The sequence below is a fragment of the Plecotus auritus genome (assembly GCF_963455305.1).
Source record: "Plecotus auritus genome assembly, chromosome: 1".
Lineage (NCBI taxonomy): Eukaryota > Metazoa > Chordata > Mammalia > Chiroptera > Vespertilionidae > Plecotus > Plecotus auritus.
Window position 1 is genome coordinate 172,648,729 of NC_137770.1, and position 15,317 is coordinate 172,664,045.

At 42.1% G+C, this 15,317-nt stretch overlaps 1 protein-coding gene across 3 annotated transcripts in view; it reads left to right on the forward strand.

Moving 5' to 3' along the window:
• The window catches only part of PPA2 (inorganic pyrophosphatase 2), an 84,221-nt gene that overhangs the window by 21,009 nt on the left and 47,895 nt on the right, over window positions 1–15,317 (forward strand). For all 3 annotated transcript variants that reach the window (XR_013960474.1, XM_080666028.1, XM_080666029.1), the window contains 3 exons: window positions 3,099–3,152; window positions 6,068–6,187; window positions 13,521–13,607. Coding sequence is in view for 2 of the 3 variants with exons in the window: in XM_080666028.1 (XP_080522154.1) it covers window positions 3,099–3,152; window positions 6,068–6,187; window positions 13,521–13,607 (261 nt within the window). In the remaining variant the exon portion in view is untranslated. The remainder of the gene's footprint in view (window positions 1–3,098; window positions 3,153–6,067; window positions 6,188–13,520; window positions 13,608–15,317) is intronic.

The following is a 15,317-nucleotide window of genomic DNA, read 5'->3' on the forward strand; positions in this document are numbered from 1 at the left end:
TTTCTAGTTTGATGTAGTCTCATTGTTTATTTTTGCTTTTGTTGCCTTTGTTTTTAGTGTGAAATCCAAAGACTATTTGATATTTTAAGTTAGTAAAAGGAAAAGGGTGATTTCTTCCCTTATGCATATAAAATTTATTGACTGCTTTTTCATGTTACTAGTTTTCTTTCTGATTTCTACAATAAACATGGGAGGGAAATGGAGAGATAGAAAAAAACTGAGGGGATGGTAAATGTCCCTGGTTTGTACTCAACTTTCTGATTTAAAACATGCCCTCCTGTATCGTTGTGGTTGATAAATTTCAGCAGACCATTATTGCTTTATAATTAACACTAATGTTAGGATAGCCAGAGTAACATGGGCTTTAAAAAATTACAGGTCATACACATTTTAGCTGAAGAGAAGAAAAGAGGACTGGTAATACGCTCTTAGTGATAAGGAGCAAATGGTGAGGGGAGTGTGGTTTGCAGGCTGAAAATTCAAACCTCATTCATTGTTCTTTTAGCCTAATTCAAGTCTCTGTGAGTGGTTTTGGTAGATATCATTGTGTAAAACAATTGTCACTAGCTCGGTCTTCTCTGCCACCTCTGAGTATGCATCTGCATGCGTCTGTTCTCTTAGAGCCAGGCTTTCAGGGATGAATAAATTATGTGAACATCTGCCATTTATTTTTTACAGCTACTTCAGACATATTTAAACAGGTGCTGGGGTACCTCATGAAAGAGCATGGGAAATGAAACCTAACAGTGGGACTGTGTACCAGGTTGCTAGGATAGGTCTGAGACATGCTCCCAAGGAGCAGTTGTTGAGAATTCATTCCCGGCTTTGTTCTTTAGCTCATTAAGAGTACGTGGCTTTGTCATCGGTAAACTTTAGCCTTATCTAGAAAAACATAAAAGCCATCAGTACTTTGTGGCTCAATTTATACCTATATTTAATTGTGTAAATGACATCGTTTGAATTAATACCATTCATGTTTCACTAAGAAAGCCCCAGATATTGTTTATCAGTGCTTTAAACCAGAGGTTCTTAACTCTGCTGCATATTAAAATTGCTTGGACAGCTTTTGAAAATAGGCAGTGCCCTGGCTGTTCCCCCTGCCTCCTCTTAAAAAAAAAAAAAAAAAGATAATTGAGAGGTGGGGCTCTTTTCTAATTGGTTAAAGTTCTCCAGATGATTTTCCTGTGTGGCATGATTGGGAATAGGTCTGTTTAATCACTGCTTCTCAAATGATCTGTTGAATGACTAGATTTTGTTGTTGTTATTTCTGGTCTGTTATGAACTGACTAAAGGCCCAGTGCACAAAAATTCGTGCACTCGAGGCGGGGCGGGGGGGTCCCTCAGCCCAATCTGCGCTTTCTTGCAGTCCAGGACCTCTCGGGGGATGTCCACCTGCTGGCTTAGGCCCACTCCCTGGGAGCGGGCGTAAGCTGTCAGTCGGACATCCTTAGCGATGCCGCGGAGGCGGGAGAGGCTCCCGCCACTGCCACTGTGCTTGTAGCCGTCAGCCCACTGCATTGAGCATCTGCCCCCTGGTGGTCAGTGCGCTTAGGGTCAATTTGCATATTACCCTTTTATTATATAGGACTAGAGGCCTGGTACATGAAGTTCATGCACTGGGGGGGGGGGGGGGGTAGCCCTCAGCCCAGCCTGCACCCTCTCCAATCCGGAATATCCCTCTCACAATCCAGGACCACTGGCTCCTAACTGCTCACCTGCCTGCCTGCCTGATTGCCCCTAACTGCCCCCCCCCCCCCGCTGGCCTGGTCACCCCCAACCTCTGCCTCCCCCCCGCTGGCCTTGTAGCCCCTAACTGCCCTCCCATCAGCCTGGTCGCCCCTTACTGCCCCCCCTGCTGGCCTGGTCCTCCCCAACTGTCCCCCTCTGCTGGCCTGGTCGCCCCTAACTGCCCCCCCCCCCCCCCCCGCCGGCCTGGTCACCCCACGCAATCTGCTGTTCAGTCGTTTGGCCCTCACTAACCCCCCTGCTGGCCTGGTTGCCCCACGTAGTCTGCTGTTTGGTCATTACTGTTACTGTGACGGCATCCCAGACAATTTGCATATTCCTCTATTATTAGTATAGATACTTTAAAAAAATGCCATCAAAGTGAATTATTAGAAAAGTATAATCCAGGTTTCAAATTGATATTTTTAGGTTCAGTAAACATAAAAATTACTCCATCAAATTGCTGTAAATGATTCTAACTGAACCAATAACAATCAACTTGCAGATTAGTCCTGGTCCATAACCACACTTGGGGTAGCACTGATTGAAACCATTGCTTTGCCAGGATAAGTTATTAGTTACTGATATCAAAATGGCATGCAAGTCAACTTGAACCTTAAGACTTTCTCTTTGTAACTCTAAAACTGTGGAAAATTATACCCTTACATACATAGTTACTGTAGGAAATAGTTTTTACTCACCATTGACCCAGGGTCTCTTTTGTTTTAAGCACTCTGCAAAGTTTAAAAATGATAAAAAGAAGTAATGGTTCTTTTGTAAATTTAGGAAACCAGAGATCATGAGGCAGAAAAGTGCTTCTCTTTGTAAGCTTTATAACTACCTACTGATGTCCTTAATTTTACACGATGATCATAATTTGGGTTTAAATATTATTTTAAATTTTCAAAATACTTTACTTTATAATTTTCTGTGTATTTTCATTTAAATTATATGATTGGTCTTCATACCAGCCTTGTGTGGTGAGTAGGACAATGATTATCACATGTACTTTACAGATTAAGAAAGTGAGACATTCAGCTTACATGGTGGACTTTGTCTCTATTTTAGTTTGAAAATAAAAATTAAAATAAGTTTCCTGACTTCATTCTGGTTCTGTCACTATACTGCTAAGGTATCTCCAGAAATGTAGCAACTCCTAACATTGTGGCTTAAATTCTGCTGTGTTTTAGACAACTTCTCTAATTGTTTAGAGGAATTTTAAGATGTAGGCAGACATATGATGCAGACTCTAACCATTTTTTTTTTGTGTGTGTGTGTGTGGGGGGGGACTAAAACATTCTCCTACGGGAGATAAGTGAAAAAATAAAGGGTAGGTTAAAAAATTAAATTTTCTCTCTTTTTTTTAACTGCAGAATTTGTTTAATATGGTTGTCGAAGTACCTCGGTGGACAAATGCTAAAATGGAGGTATGGATATATTCTATTACTATCAAATGAATATGATAATCATGATACAAAAACTTTGTTTTAAGTTGTTTGCCATAATATTTTGAATATAGGATGGTTGACAAACTTCTTTGTAATAATTGAAGACATTCTTGTGAAATTACTTTGAATTTAATTTCAAAAGCAAACTATTAGTCAAAGCTGAATCTATACTTTAAAGAGAATGTTTTCCATTTTAGCCTCTCTAGTTTGTTATATACATACTAGAGGCCCAGAACATGAAATTCGTGCATGGGGGGGGGGGGAGGGGTGTGTCCCTCAGCCCAGCCTGCACCCTCTCCAATCTGGGACCCCTCTTACAATCTAGGACTGCTGGCTCCCAACCGCTCGCCTGCCTGCCTGCCTGATTGCCCCTAACCGCTTCTGCCTGCCAGCATGATCACCCCCTAGCCACTCCCCTGCCAGCTTGATCGATGCCTAACTGCTCCCCTGCTGGCCTGATTGCCCCTAACTGCCCTCCCCCGCGGACCTGGTCGACCCCAACTACCCTCCCCTGCTGGCCCGGTCACCCCTTACTGCCCTCCCTTGCCAGCCTGGCCCCCCCCAACTGTCCTCCCCTGCAGGCCTGGTCCCCCCAACTGCCCTCCTCTGCAGGTCTGGTTGCCCCCAACTGCCCTCCCCTGCAGGCCTGGTCCCCCCCAACTGCCCTCCCCTGCAGGCCTGGTCCCCCCCAACTGCCCTCCCCTGCAGGCCTGGTTGTCCCCAACTGCCCTCCCTTGCCAAACTGGTTGCCCTTAACTGCTCTCCCCTGCTGGCCTGGTCACCCCCAACTGCCCTCCCCTGCAGGCCTGGTCCCCCCCAACTGCCCTCCCCTGCAGACCTGTTCCCCCTCCCAACTGCCCTCCCCTGCAGGCCTGGTCACTCCCAACTGTCCTCCCCTACAGGCCTGGTACCCCCCAACTGCCTTCCCCTGCAGGCCTGGTCCCCCCCAACGCCCTCCCCTGCAGGCCTGGTCCTTCCCAACTACCCTCCCCTACAGGCCTGGTCTCCCCCAACTGCTCTCACCTGCAGGCCTGGTCCCCACAATTGCCCTCCCCTGCAGACATGGTCCCCTCCAACTGCCCTGCCCTGCAGGCCTGGTTGCCCCAACTACCCTCCCCTGCAGGCCTGTTCCCCCCCAACTGCCCTCCCCTGCCAGCCATCTTGTGGTGGCCATCTTGTGTCCACATGGGGGTATGGCCATCTTTGATCACATGGGGGTGGCCATTTTGTGTTGTTGGAGTGACAGTCAATTTGCATATTACCTCTTTATTATATAGGATTTAATTTTCCTTGACTCTTCTCTGTCTTTGAAAATGACAAATATTTTCCACATTTACTTAGATTCTGGGATGCATTTTGTTTATAGACGCCACTGAAACTTATCTGTTTGGGGCTTATGGCAATTTCAGTTTCTAAGGACTTAATTCTTCTTTAGATTTTGTTCTACCAGGAATGAAAGCATTTTTCCTGGCCAACTCGTGACTTATGAGCACTCTCTAAGACGGGTGGGCAAACTTTTTGACTCAAGGGCCACAATGGGTTCTTAAACTGGACCGGAGGGCCGGAACAAAAGCATGGATGGAGTGTTTGTGTGAACTAATATAAATTCAAAGTAAAGGAGCGGAGGGGAGAGCAAGAGAACCGGATAGAACAGCCGGATCCGGCCCGCGGGCTGTAGTTTGCCCACGGCTGCTCTAAGAGCATCTGCTGTTCCCCTGGGTAGCTTTAAAAAAAAAAATCTTCCCATAAGACATGAACCTATCAAGAACTTACCTCTTGCTTTTCAGAATTTTATTGCTTCATCTTCAGTTAGATAACAATCCTTATAATTCTGAGTGAAATTTAATTTATGGCACTTAGTATGGTTAGTTATTTAAGCCTTCTTCTACAACTTTGGGTTGGATGGCAGGTATGATTTCAAGTATTTAAATTAATGATTGTTATGCACATGTATAATTTTCAGAATTTCTATTTGGAGAATTGTCAGTAATTTTACTAGGTACTGGTAGTATTTTATTTTAAATTTTTTGCTAATATTTTATTTTGTTGTCAATCCTCACCTGAGGATATTTTTTCCATTGGTTTTTAGAGAATGGAAGAGAGGGAAGGAGGGAGAGAGAGAGAGGAAAACATCAATGTGAGAGAGACACATCGATTGGTTGCCTCATACACAAACCCTGTCCGGGACTGGGTATCAAACCTGGAACCCAGGTATGTGCCCTTGACTGAAGTGCAAGAGCTGACACTCTAACCACTGAACCATGCTGGTCAGGGCTTAGCTAATATTTTAATAGAAAAAAGTTGGTCTTGTTTCAACTATACTGTTTCATCATTCTGGCTACTCTCTACCTTAGGATATAGGATCAAGACTCTGTGAGATTCTGCCTAATTTAAGCAGTGTTTGTTTATTCAAACATGGCTTCAGTTATTGTTTACTTTATAAGATAGGTTTTTGTGAGTGTGTGTGTGTTGTGTATGTGTGTTTTGCATGGCAATTTGGATATGTCTGATAGAAAGGTAACTTGGAAATGAAATCACTTGGTGAAAATCTTTGAGTTAACTTTATTATAAGATTGATGGTAAAAAGCCTGAGATCAGTAACAAAAAGCAAGTTGATTAATTTTTATCCTCTTGCTATTTCAATCATTTGTGTTAGAAATAATGAGTGCCTAAATAATAGAGTGCCTAAGTATATTATCTGATACTTCCTTTCCAGATGGTTTTTCTTACTAAATTAGAAATAAGAGCTAGCTTAATTTATTTTAAACTATCTTTGATCAGTAAATTGGAATATGAGTATTTAGTCTTATTATAGCAGATCTTAAAAATATTGTTTAAAGATAGGATTAATCATTTCTCATCCTCCTACCCCCTTTTGTCCATGATCTGCTTAGATTGCCACGCAGGAGCCATTGAATCCCATTAAACAAGACATAAAGGATGGCAAGCTACGCTATGTGGCGAATATTTTTCCTCACAAGGGTTATATATGGAATTATGGTGCCCTCCCTCAGGTAACATTTTTGTTATAATGGTAAAACTTTTCTGTCTTCTAAAAAAATTGCCTTGTAAATCCTGTGAGCTACTTGAATTTAAATTGATTCTGAGGACATGTCAGTTTGAGAGATTTGTAAATTTAAAAATTTTTAATGTGGAGTTTTATTGTATCAATAAATTTTTTTCCAACTTTATATCTGTGCTCTAGCTCTTGGAGTTAGGCTTATAGAACACTCACATTTGGCTTTTTTTTTTTTTTTTTTTTTTTCTGGGCTTGGCTGTTAAGATTCAGTGAAAAATATTTTTTCTGCTTTATCTGTTGTCATTTTTTTGAATATGACAAACAATGCTTTTATATATTCACATGGTAGCATGAACTTTATTTTTTAAACTTTAACAGATGAATTTTTAAGTAATTAACTTTTTTCAGAACTCATGGTAAATTGAGTTAGATGACTTAATTATTCATTATTATGAATTTATAACTGTTCAGTGGAAAGCAGTGAAAGCAAGGGCTAAAAAATGGGAAAGCAGCATTCCTGTTAGAGAATGACACTATTTGTTTTTCCTTCTTTTTTACCTTTTTTATTTTCTTCTTCTGTTTCTCACTTCTTGGAAGTGGTAACTTTTCTAGATGATTTAGTGAATAAAATTCAGAATATGCAGAATCAAAAGGCTGAGTTTTGACGACATAGGCATCTGCCTTTATGTTTATAAAAGCCATTAGACCATCTATCTGCATGTTCATTTTGTATTTTAATTTTTTAAATTAATTTTAACATTTTGCATGAAGTTCCAAAATGCTTTTGGGGAAGTTTCTGAGGGAAGGGGTCTTGCTTTATCCAACTCAGAAACACAGCTGTCCGTGTAGTATAAACATTCACAGGAAAAGAAAAAAGAAAATTGTTTTCTAAAGAGTCAGGCTGCCTTTGATGCAGTTAGACCACCCACGTGGAAAGGTTCTTTGTTAAATATGCACAACCTGCTCAGAATGAGAATGTCTGTTGAAACCATTAAGATAGCTTTTGTGCATACCAGGTGCCTAAATAGATATTTTGTTAGACCTGGTGAGAGGATTAAAAAAATAAAAAATAATTGTTAAGCTTAGAGGATACTTTCTGCATAATAAATGACCAAAGAATATGGGTTTTGGGGTCAGATTGCCATTTATTAGTAATGTAACCTTGGGCAAGTAATGTCTTTCTTTGCTCACTTTCTTCATCTATAAATTAGAGATGATAAAGTACCTACTGCAAATGGTTGTGTTGAGGTTTAATGAGTTATTGCAGATTCACTTAGAATAGTGCCTAATGGGTAGTAATCACATTATTACTACTGTTACTTTTATTATTATACTAGAGGCCCAGTGCACGAAATTCATGCACCGGGGGCGGGGGGGGGAGGGCGCGGGTCCCTCAGCCCTACCTATACCCTCTCCAATGGGGGAGCCCTCGGGGGATGTCCAACTACCAGTTTAGGCCCGATCCCTCTTGCAATAGGGACCTCTGGCTCCTAACCCCTCACCTGCCTGCCTGCCCTAACGACTCAGCCTGTCACCCTGATCCCCCTAACTGCCCTCCCCTGCCAGCCTGATCACCCCTATTAACTATTTTTTTTAAAAATATTATCCCCTTCACACACAATTGTATTTGACTTCCTTATTGGCTTCTCCCTCTCACACAATTTTTCTCTCTCCTTTATGTAACACTTTATCCTACTGACTAATCATTTATAAACTTTTCTTTCCTCTTTATTTCCTACTTTTGTTCCATCATCCTTCTTCCCATCTTTCTCCTACCCTCCCTCCCTCCCCACATTCCTTCTTTCCTTTATCTTTACCCCTACCCTCCCTCCCCTTTTCCTTCCTTCCCACCTTAATTTTTTTCTTCACTTCCTCCCTCGGACCTGCTTTGCTCCCTGCCTCATTTCTTCCTTCTTCCCATTCTCCTTTTAAGCTCTACTGGCTCCCCTTTGAAACTTTTCTTCCTTCCCTCTTTCTCTCTCATCCGGCCTTTCCCATACACTCTTCTCTACTTACTTCCACTGTTTTAATATCTATCTATCTACCTCCCTAATTATTCACTATTATTTATCTTTTTTCTTTTCTGACTCCTACTTTTAAAATCTGTCCCCAGTACACAACTATACTTGATTTTCATTATAGCTCCTACAGTTCACTCATACATCCTCTTTCCTTCTTGAACTCTGCTCTCTACTGACTCCTTTATAAAGTTCTTCCCTCCCTCCTTTTCTTCTTCCCTATCCTCCCCCCTCCTTCCTCATTCTTTTACTCTTGTTACAGGCTAATTAAAAATTCTATGCTTTTAGTCCTTCGTACTGACTGCTTTTCTCTCTGGGGCCTGTGGCCGCCTCTGTTTGGGCACTCGGCCCCCTCTCTCACCGGCTTTGAGGGGCCAAGCGACGACGCAGCGGTGTCTTGCCTACCATGGCCCGCGCCCCCCCACTCCAAGTTGGGGGAGGGTCCAGCCAGCCAGGCCTGCATCTAGCGCAAGGCTTTTCTCCTGTTGAGTGCTGAAGCGGGGGCATGTGGAGGCCTTTTTATCCCCCAGCGTGCCCGCTCCCACGCCTCGAGTGGCCCTCCATCCGCTCCCCTCCGGAATTCGCAGGTGAAGGGCGTGCTTGCGCAGGCACGCTTGGGCTCGGCTTGTCCTGGGGGGGGAGGGGTGCCTTTCAGTCTAGGATGCCAGCCCGCTGGGCAGATGAATGAATGGACGGCTGGAGAAAGCCGGGGCGGCTTCGCTGTGGTATGAGGGTTGCCTGTGACTCTCTGTTGTTGAGCCCAGGCCCTTCCTTTGTGGTGTTGGGTCCACACCCTCTCGATTTGTGTGCGCGACCCCTCCCAGGGGTCACCGCTGATGTGCGCACCCCCTGGTTGGCGTCTGCGGACTGTGCCTTCTGCCGTGCGGGTGTCGCCCCTCGACTCCCCCCACCTCAGGGGTGGGGGTTGGTGGCGTCCCTGGGCAGAGTGCTCTGGGACCATGCACGGTATCGTGGGGGTGTTTGTCGGATGCGTGCACCCGGGAGAAAAAGAGGACTCTGGCGCTGGGGGCAGGGAAGCAAGCCTCACGCAAGTACCCCTGCTGCACGTGCACCTGCTGGTCTGTCAGTATGCAAATTGGTCATTAGTGGGACACAGTAATGGTCAATTAGCATATGACCTCTTTATATGTATAGATGGTCTTTTCTCTAAAGGGATTTATAGTCTCATGGGTTTGATTGACAGCTAAACCAGTGGTTACAGTGGAGCATAGTAGGTGCTACGATCTCATCTACTATTTCTAAGCTTCCGTAGTTTACTTAAAGTTCTCATGAATTTTTGTACTTCTCTGAGTGTGTTTGAAGTCTCAAAATGCTCTTATTTGCTATTATATTAATCTGTTAGGTACAGTAGTTCCTATTTAAGTACAACAGAATTGGGCTGCAGCAGTCTCTGAATGCACCCTGTCTTCACTGTTGCCTACCAAAATTTCACGCTCCACCAGCATCCAAAATAGCATTTTTAAAACATAAATTTGTTAATGTTTTATTCATATGAGAACGTTTTAATGGTTTCCTATTGTTCAAAGGATATACAAGAACTTTCTTAACATGGCCCCCCAACCCTGCATAATTTGTCCCCTGCTTCTCCAGCCTCACTTTGCAACACTTGTCCTTCCTCACTTCCAGGCCACCGCCATCTTCTTCAGTGTTCCTCATTTCCCTTGCCATTTCCACAGCAAGTCTTCACAGAGCTGCTCATTCTTTCAGGACATAGTTTTTGAGTGTCTGATGTTTGCCAGGCCATGTTCTTAAGTATTGGAGGTAAAGTAGTGATAAAAGGGACAAAGAATCTCTGAGCCTTTTATCCTGGGCAGAGACAGACAAAAAACTAATAGTAAATATATAATACATCAGATGGTGGTGTGCTGGAGAAAAATAAAGTAGGGCTAGGGTGTGTTGGATTGTTGCCGTATAGGCAGGGAGAAGGCTCAGTGAGAAGGTGTTATTTGAATGAGGACCTAAAGGAGGTGACGGAACAGGTAGTATGGCTGTCTAGAAGAATTCGGCAAGAAACGGCAAGTATAAAGGCCCTGGGAGGAAGGAGGCCTCATTTGTTTGAGAAACAGAAAGGAGGCTACTGTGGCTAGGATGGAAGTGAGGAAAAGGAAATAGACCTTATTCTCTCTGCCCTTTTTAAAAATTACTGGTGCTTTTATTTTATATTGAGGTAGGATTGGTTAATAACATTATAAAAGATTAGGTGTACAACTTTAAAATTAGATATTTGTATGTACTATAGTGTGGTCACTGCCAAAAGTCTAGTTTCCATCTGTTACCATTCATTTGACCCCCCCCCCCCCCCGCCCATAACCATTTCACCCTCCTTCCACCTCTCTTCCCATCTGGTAACTACAAGGAGATACCACCTCACACCTGTTAGAATGGCTATTATCAAGAAAAGACTAATAACAAATGCTGGAGAGAGAGGGTGTGGAGAAAAGGGAACCCTTGTATACTGTTGGTACAGCCACTATTGAAATCACTATGGAGGTTCCTCAAAAAAATTGAGACTAGAACTACCCTATGATCCAGTCAGTCCTCTTCTGGGTAATTATCCCAAGAATATGAAAATACTAATTCAAAGAGATACATGCACTCCTATGTTCATTGCAGCATTATTTATGGCAGCCAAGATATGGAAGCAACCTAAGTGTTCATTGAGGTATGAATGTATTAAAAAGTGGTGTGTGTGTGTGTGTGTGTGTGTGTGTGTATATATATATATATATATATATATATATATATATACACACACACACATATATATAAAATATATTATATATATATTATATATATATATATATATAACAATTGAAAAATACTTAGTCATAAAAAAATGAAATGTGACCATTTGCGACAGTATCTTGAAGGTACTATGCTAAGTGAAATACCTCAGACAAAAAAGGATAAAAACTATGATTTCACTCATGTGAATTATAGTACAAGAAATAAATAAATAAATGAACAAACAAAACTAAAACAAACTGCCATTTTTAACCAGAGATTTTTACTATCTTTTTAAACTCAAACTGATCTTGTAGTGTGTGTGTGTATGAATGTGTGTGTTAGTCTTCAGCAAAAGAATATAGTACAGATTGCATAGAAGTTATTTACCAAAAACAACCCCCCCAAAATAAATTAATGTTTATAAAAAGTAGAAATTAGGTCAGTTTTTTTATGGGAAAGGATAAATAGCTTCCTTGTACATATTAAGACAGAATGAGCCTGTTAATATGGAAGCCAGCCCCTGGTCCCATTTACATTTTTTTTAAAAAATACGTTTTTATTGATATTAGAGAGAGAGAGAGAGAGAGAGAGAGAGAGAGAGACATCAGTGTGAGAGAAACATTGATTGGTTGCCTCCTGTACGTACCCTGACTGGGGATTGAACCTGCAACACGCAATGTGCCCTGATTGGGAATCAAACCGGTAACCTTTCAGTGCATGGGATGATGTTCAATCAACTAAGCCACACTGGCCAAGGCTCCATTTGCATTTTTGGTCTCATCTCCAACCTCCCCTCATCCTTCTCCTCCTGCTCCATCACTGCCACAGTGACCATCTCACAATGCTCTGGTACCGCAGGTATGCTCCTGCCTCAGGCCTGCACATTCACTCTTTCCCAGATGTGCACATGAGCTCCCCCTTACATGATTGCTCAGGAGTCATCTTCCTGATGTCTGCCCTGTGCATCCTTTACAGTTTTAACTCTGCCTCCTGTACTCTCATTCCATCTTCCATGCTTTATTTCTTTTCCTTTTCCACAACACCTACCAACATCTAATATGCTATGTAATTTAGTTATTTGTGTTTATTGTTAATTCTTCCAGCTATAATGCAGACTTTATGAAGGATTCTATCTGTTTTGTTCACTGATGTCTCCCAACTGCCCAGCTTAGTGCTTAGAACAGAGTAGGCACTCAGTAAATACTTGTGGGATGAACAAATTAATAAATGCATTGTGTGAGTTGCATTTGTTTTGTAGATGTGTGTGGGTTTTTGCTCTTAGGATTTGTCTTGTAACAGCACGATTTTGTTCAAGCAGTTACCAAGCCAACCGTGCTTGCAAGAACGTTTAAGCAGCAGAACACTGTGTAAGTAGCAGTCTCTCCACTTAGCTTGTGATTCATCAGAGTGCCATCATTATTTCAGACCTTCAGCTGTCTAGACTGTTTCACCTTAGTACCTTCTCCCACACTGGCAATAGTGCCTTCCTCAGACCTAAGTTTGGCCTGGACAAAAGTCATCTTTGTCTTCCCCCGATCTCTCTGAGTGAATACTTAGACGACCCATCTGGATGATGTTCAAGGACTAGAATCACTAAATTCAAGATTTCTTCAGTCTTAATATATTATTGTTGCCTTTATTATTTTGGCCTTTATTATAAATTTGGTTCCTTTTCCCCAAATATCATTTAGTACCACTTAGTAGCTTTGTTACCTGGGACCAGTGACCACATCGCTCCAGGTCTGTTTGTTCACCTCTTTCATCCTACCACCTACCCCACAAGGTGATTGCAAATTTTGAATGAGATGGTCAAAGCCAAGTGCTTAGCCCCATAGTGAGTTCTCAGTCATATTGTCCCAATGATGACACTGTTGGCTACTGATGTTAACTGCTAATAGTGACACTGCTGGTAGAGGCTCTTGCTCCAAATTAAAGCTGGCAAAGAACAGGTAGTAACTGAGGAGATCCTACTTCCTTGGACTTGTTGACAAGAATCCTGCTTAATCAGGAAGGAGTTTTCAAGAAGCAACTACATGTACAGCTCGGTACAGGGCAGTGATGTTTTAAAGAGACCTAAGGACCAGAGCACGGTGATTACAAATGTATTGGCTAATATTCATAGATTGTTTTCAAACACAGAAAGGCAGGCCCGGTGCTGGTTCCTTGTCAGAGGAGCAGTGAGCAATGGAAGCAGCGGTTCGGGCAGTCAGTGGGAACAGGGCATAGACAGTGGGAACATCCGAGATGAAACTCAAAACATGAAAATGGATTTAGACACTGACAAAACTTGGAAGAAGATTATGTTTGGAAATACCACCCACTTTCAGATGTGATTATACAAAGAAATGAAAGACTGAGGGGAGGAAATACTATAAATAGGCTTTAAGTATTATTGTGCTTGAGGATGTACTGGCATGTTGGCATCGAGCCTATGTAATTTCTGAGAATTTTCCTTTGGACTGTGGCTATCTATAAAACGTCATGACTGTGTGGAAAGGTTAAAATACATTATAGTGAGTTAACCTATATTTCTGCTTCTCCCCACTTCCCCCTTTCTTTTAGACTTGGGAAGATCCCCACAGAAATGATAAGAGCACAGACTGCTGTGGAGATGATGATCCTATTGATGTTTGTGAAATCGGCTCAAAGGTTCGTTGTATAGACTGTGTTATTCTAACACGGTCTAGTTCAGTGGTCGGCAAACTCATGAGTCAACGGAGCCAAATATCAACAGTACAACGATTGAAATTTCTTTTGAGAGCCCAATTTTTTAAACTTAAACTTCTTCTAACGCCACTTCTTCAAAATAGACTCGCTCAGGCCGTGGTATTTTGTGGAAGAGCCACACTCAAGGGGCCAAAGAGCCGCATGTGACTCTCGAGCCGCAGTTTGCCGACCACTGGTCTAGTTTATTCATGCCATAAAATTTTAGTTCTCTGTAGAAGCCACCATTTCTTCAGTTCTTCAGAGTTCTAGCCCATTGATCCCTCTGGTATCAGTACCTTTTTATGTCTTTACTTCCTTCTCTTAACGGGGATTGGTAAACTATAGCCCAGTAGCGGGTCAAATCTAGCTCACCACCTGTTTTTTATAAATTACACAGCTATACCCCTTCATTTACGCATTGTCTGAGGAATGGTAGCAGAGACCACATAACCTGCAAAGTCTAAAGTATTTACTGCCTGAGCTTTTACAGAAACATTTTGCCAAGTCCTGTCTTCGGCTTCCTTGCCCATTATCCAGACAGGAAATTCAAAACCGATGAAAGCCACGGGCACTCATTTTGTGTGTGCCTACTTCCAGGTTGCCAAGTCCTAGGGAAAGCAAGACCTACAGTGTCAAGATTGTTGCTACCCATAGAATTCTGGGAGTCCTTGGTCAAATCTTTTTTCTATTTTCTACTGCAGTTATTGCTAATAATTGTTATTTACTATAAACATTCAGCTCCTTGCACTTTGTTCTCATTCCCAGCACAGTGTCTTGTCTTTAATCTTATCGAGCTCAGAGAAACCAACAGATGAGAATTCCCTCACCTTTCCCCCTTAGACTGCCAAACTACCTGTGCCTGCAAACATTTCTCCCTTTTGTCTGGGCCTGGGAGAGTTGCCTTTTTTTGTCCAAGACCAGTGCTTTCCTTCTTGCCTCTGAGTGACCGTATTTTACTGTATTTATTTTGTCCTGTATTTATAACTTATCTTTCTTTCTTGTCTTCCTTCAATATGTCTCCTGTCTTCCTTCCCTTCGCACGAAGGCTTGTAAAAAGTTTCCCACTTAATCTTCAACCTATTTCAGAATTGTTTTCATCCTGCTATTATTTCAATGAAACTGCTCTCACTAAGGTCCCTGGTAATTTTTTTAGCCAAATCCAAGAGGCCTATTTCATGTTGACGTAAGAAATGTCCAAACTTATACGAATTTTGAGTTTATTTGAGCCAAACTGATGACAGTGGATTGAGAAAATGCTCCAGAGAATGGCAGTTTTAAACCTGTTTTATACATTACAATCAAAAGAGATGTGAAGGAGTTACATGAAATTCATTGATGATAGATAGATTAGGGAGGCAAGAGAAAGCAAAGCTAGGGGCCGGGATGGATCTCCGGGATTGGATAAAAAGTAAAAGGGATAGATACACACTCCTTTTATATTGGTGGGTATAGGATAGTTAATAGTCAACAATTAACATGATAATAACAATGAGAAGTTCTGTGGTCTCTGCTCTGGTTCAGTGGTTGTGCCCTGAAGGGTCTGGAAAAAAGAAAATTACTCTGACATTCCAAAAGTTTGCTATGGCAGATGCAAAAAGACAATGGACCAGCTCAGTTAAGGTAAAGATTGACCTTTGTCAAGGAAGATACCAG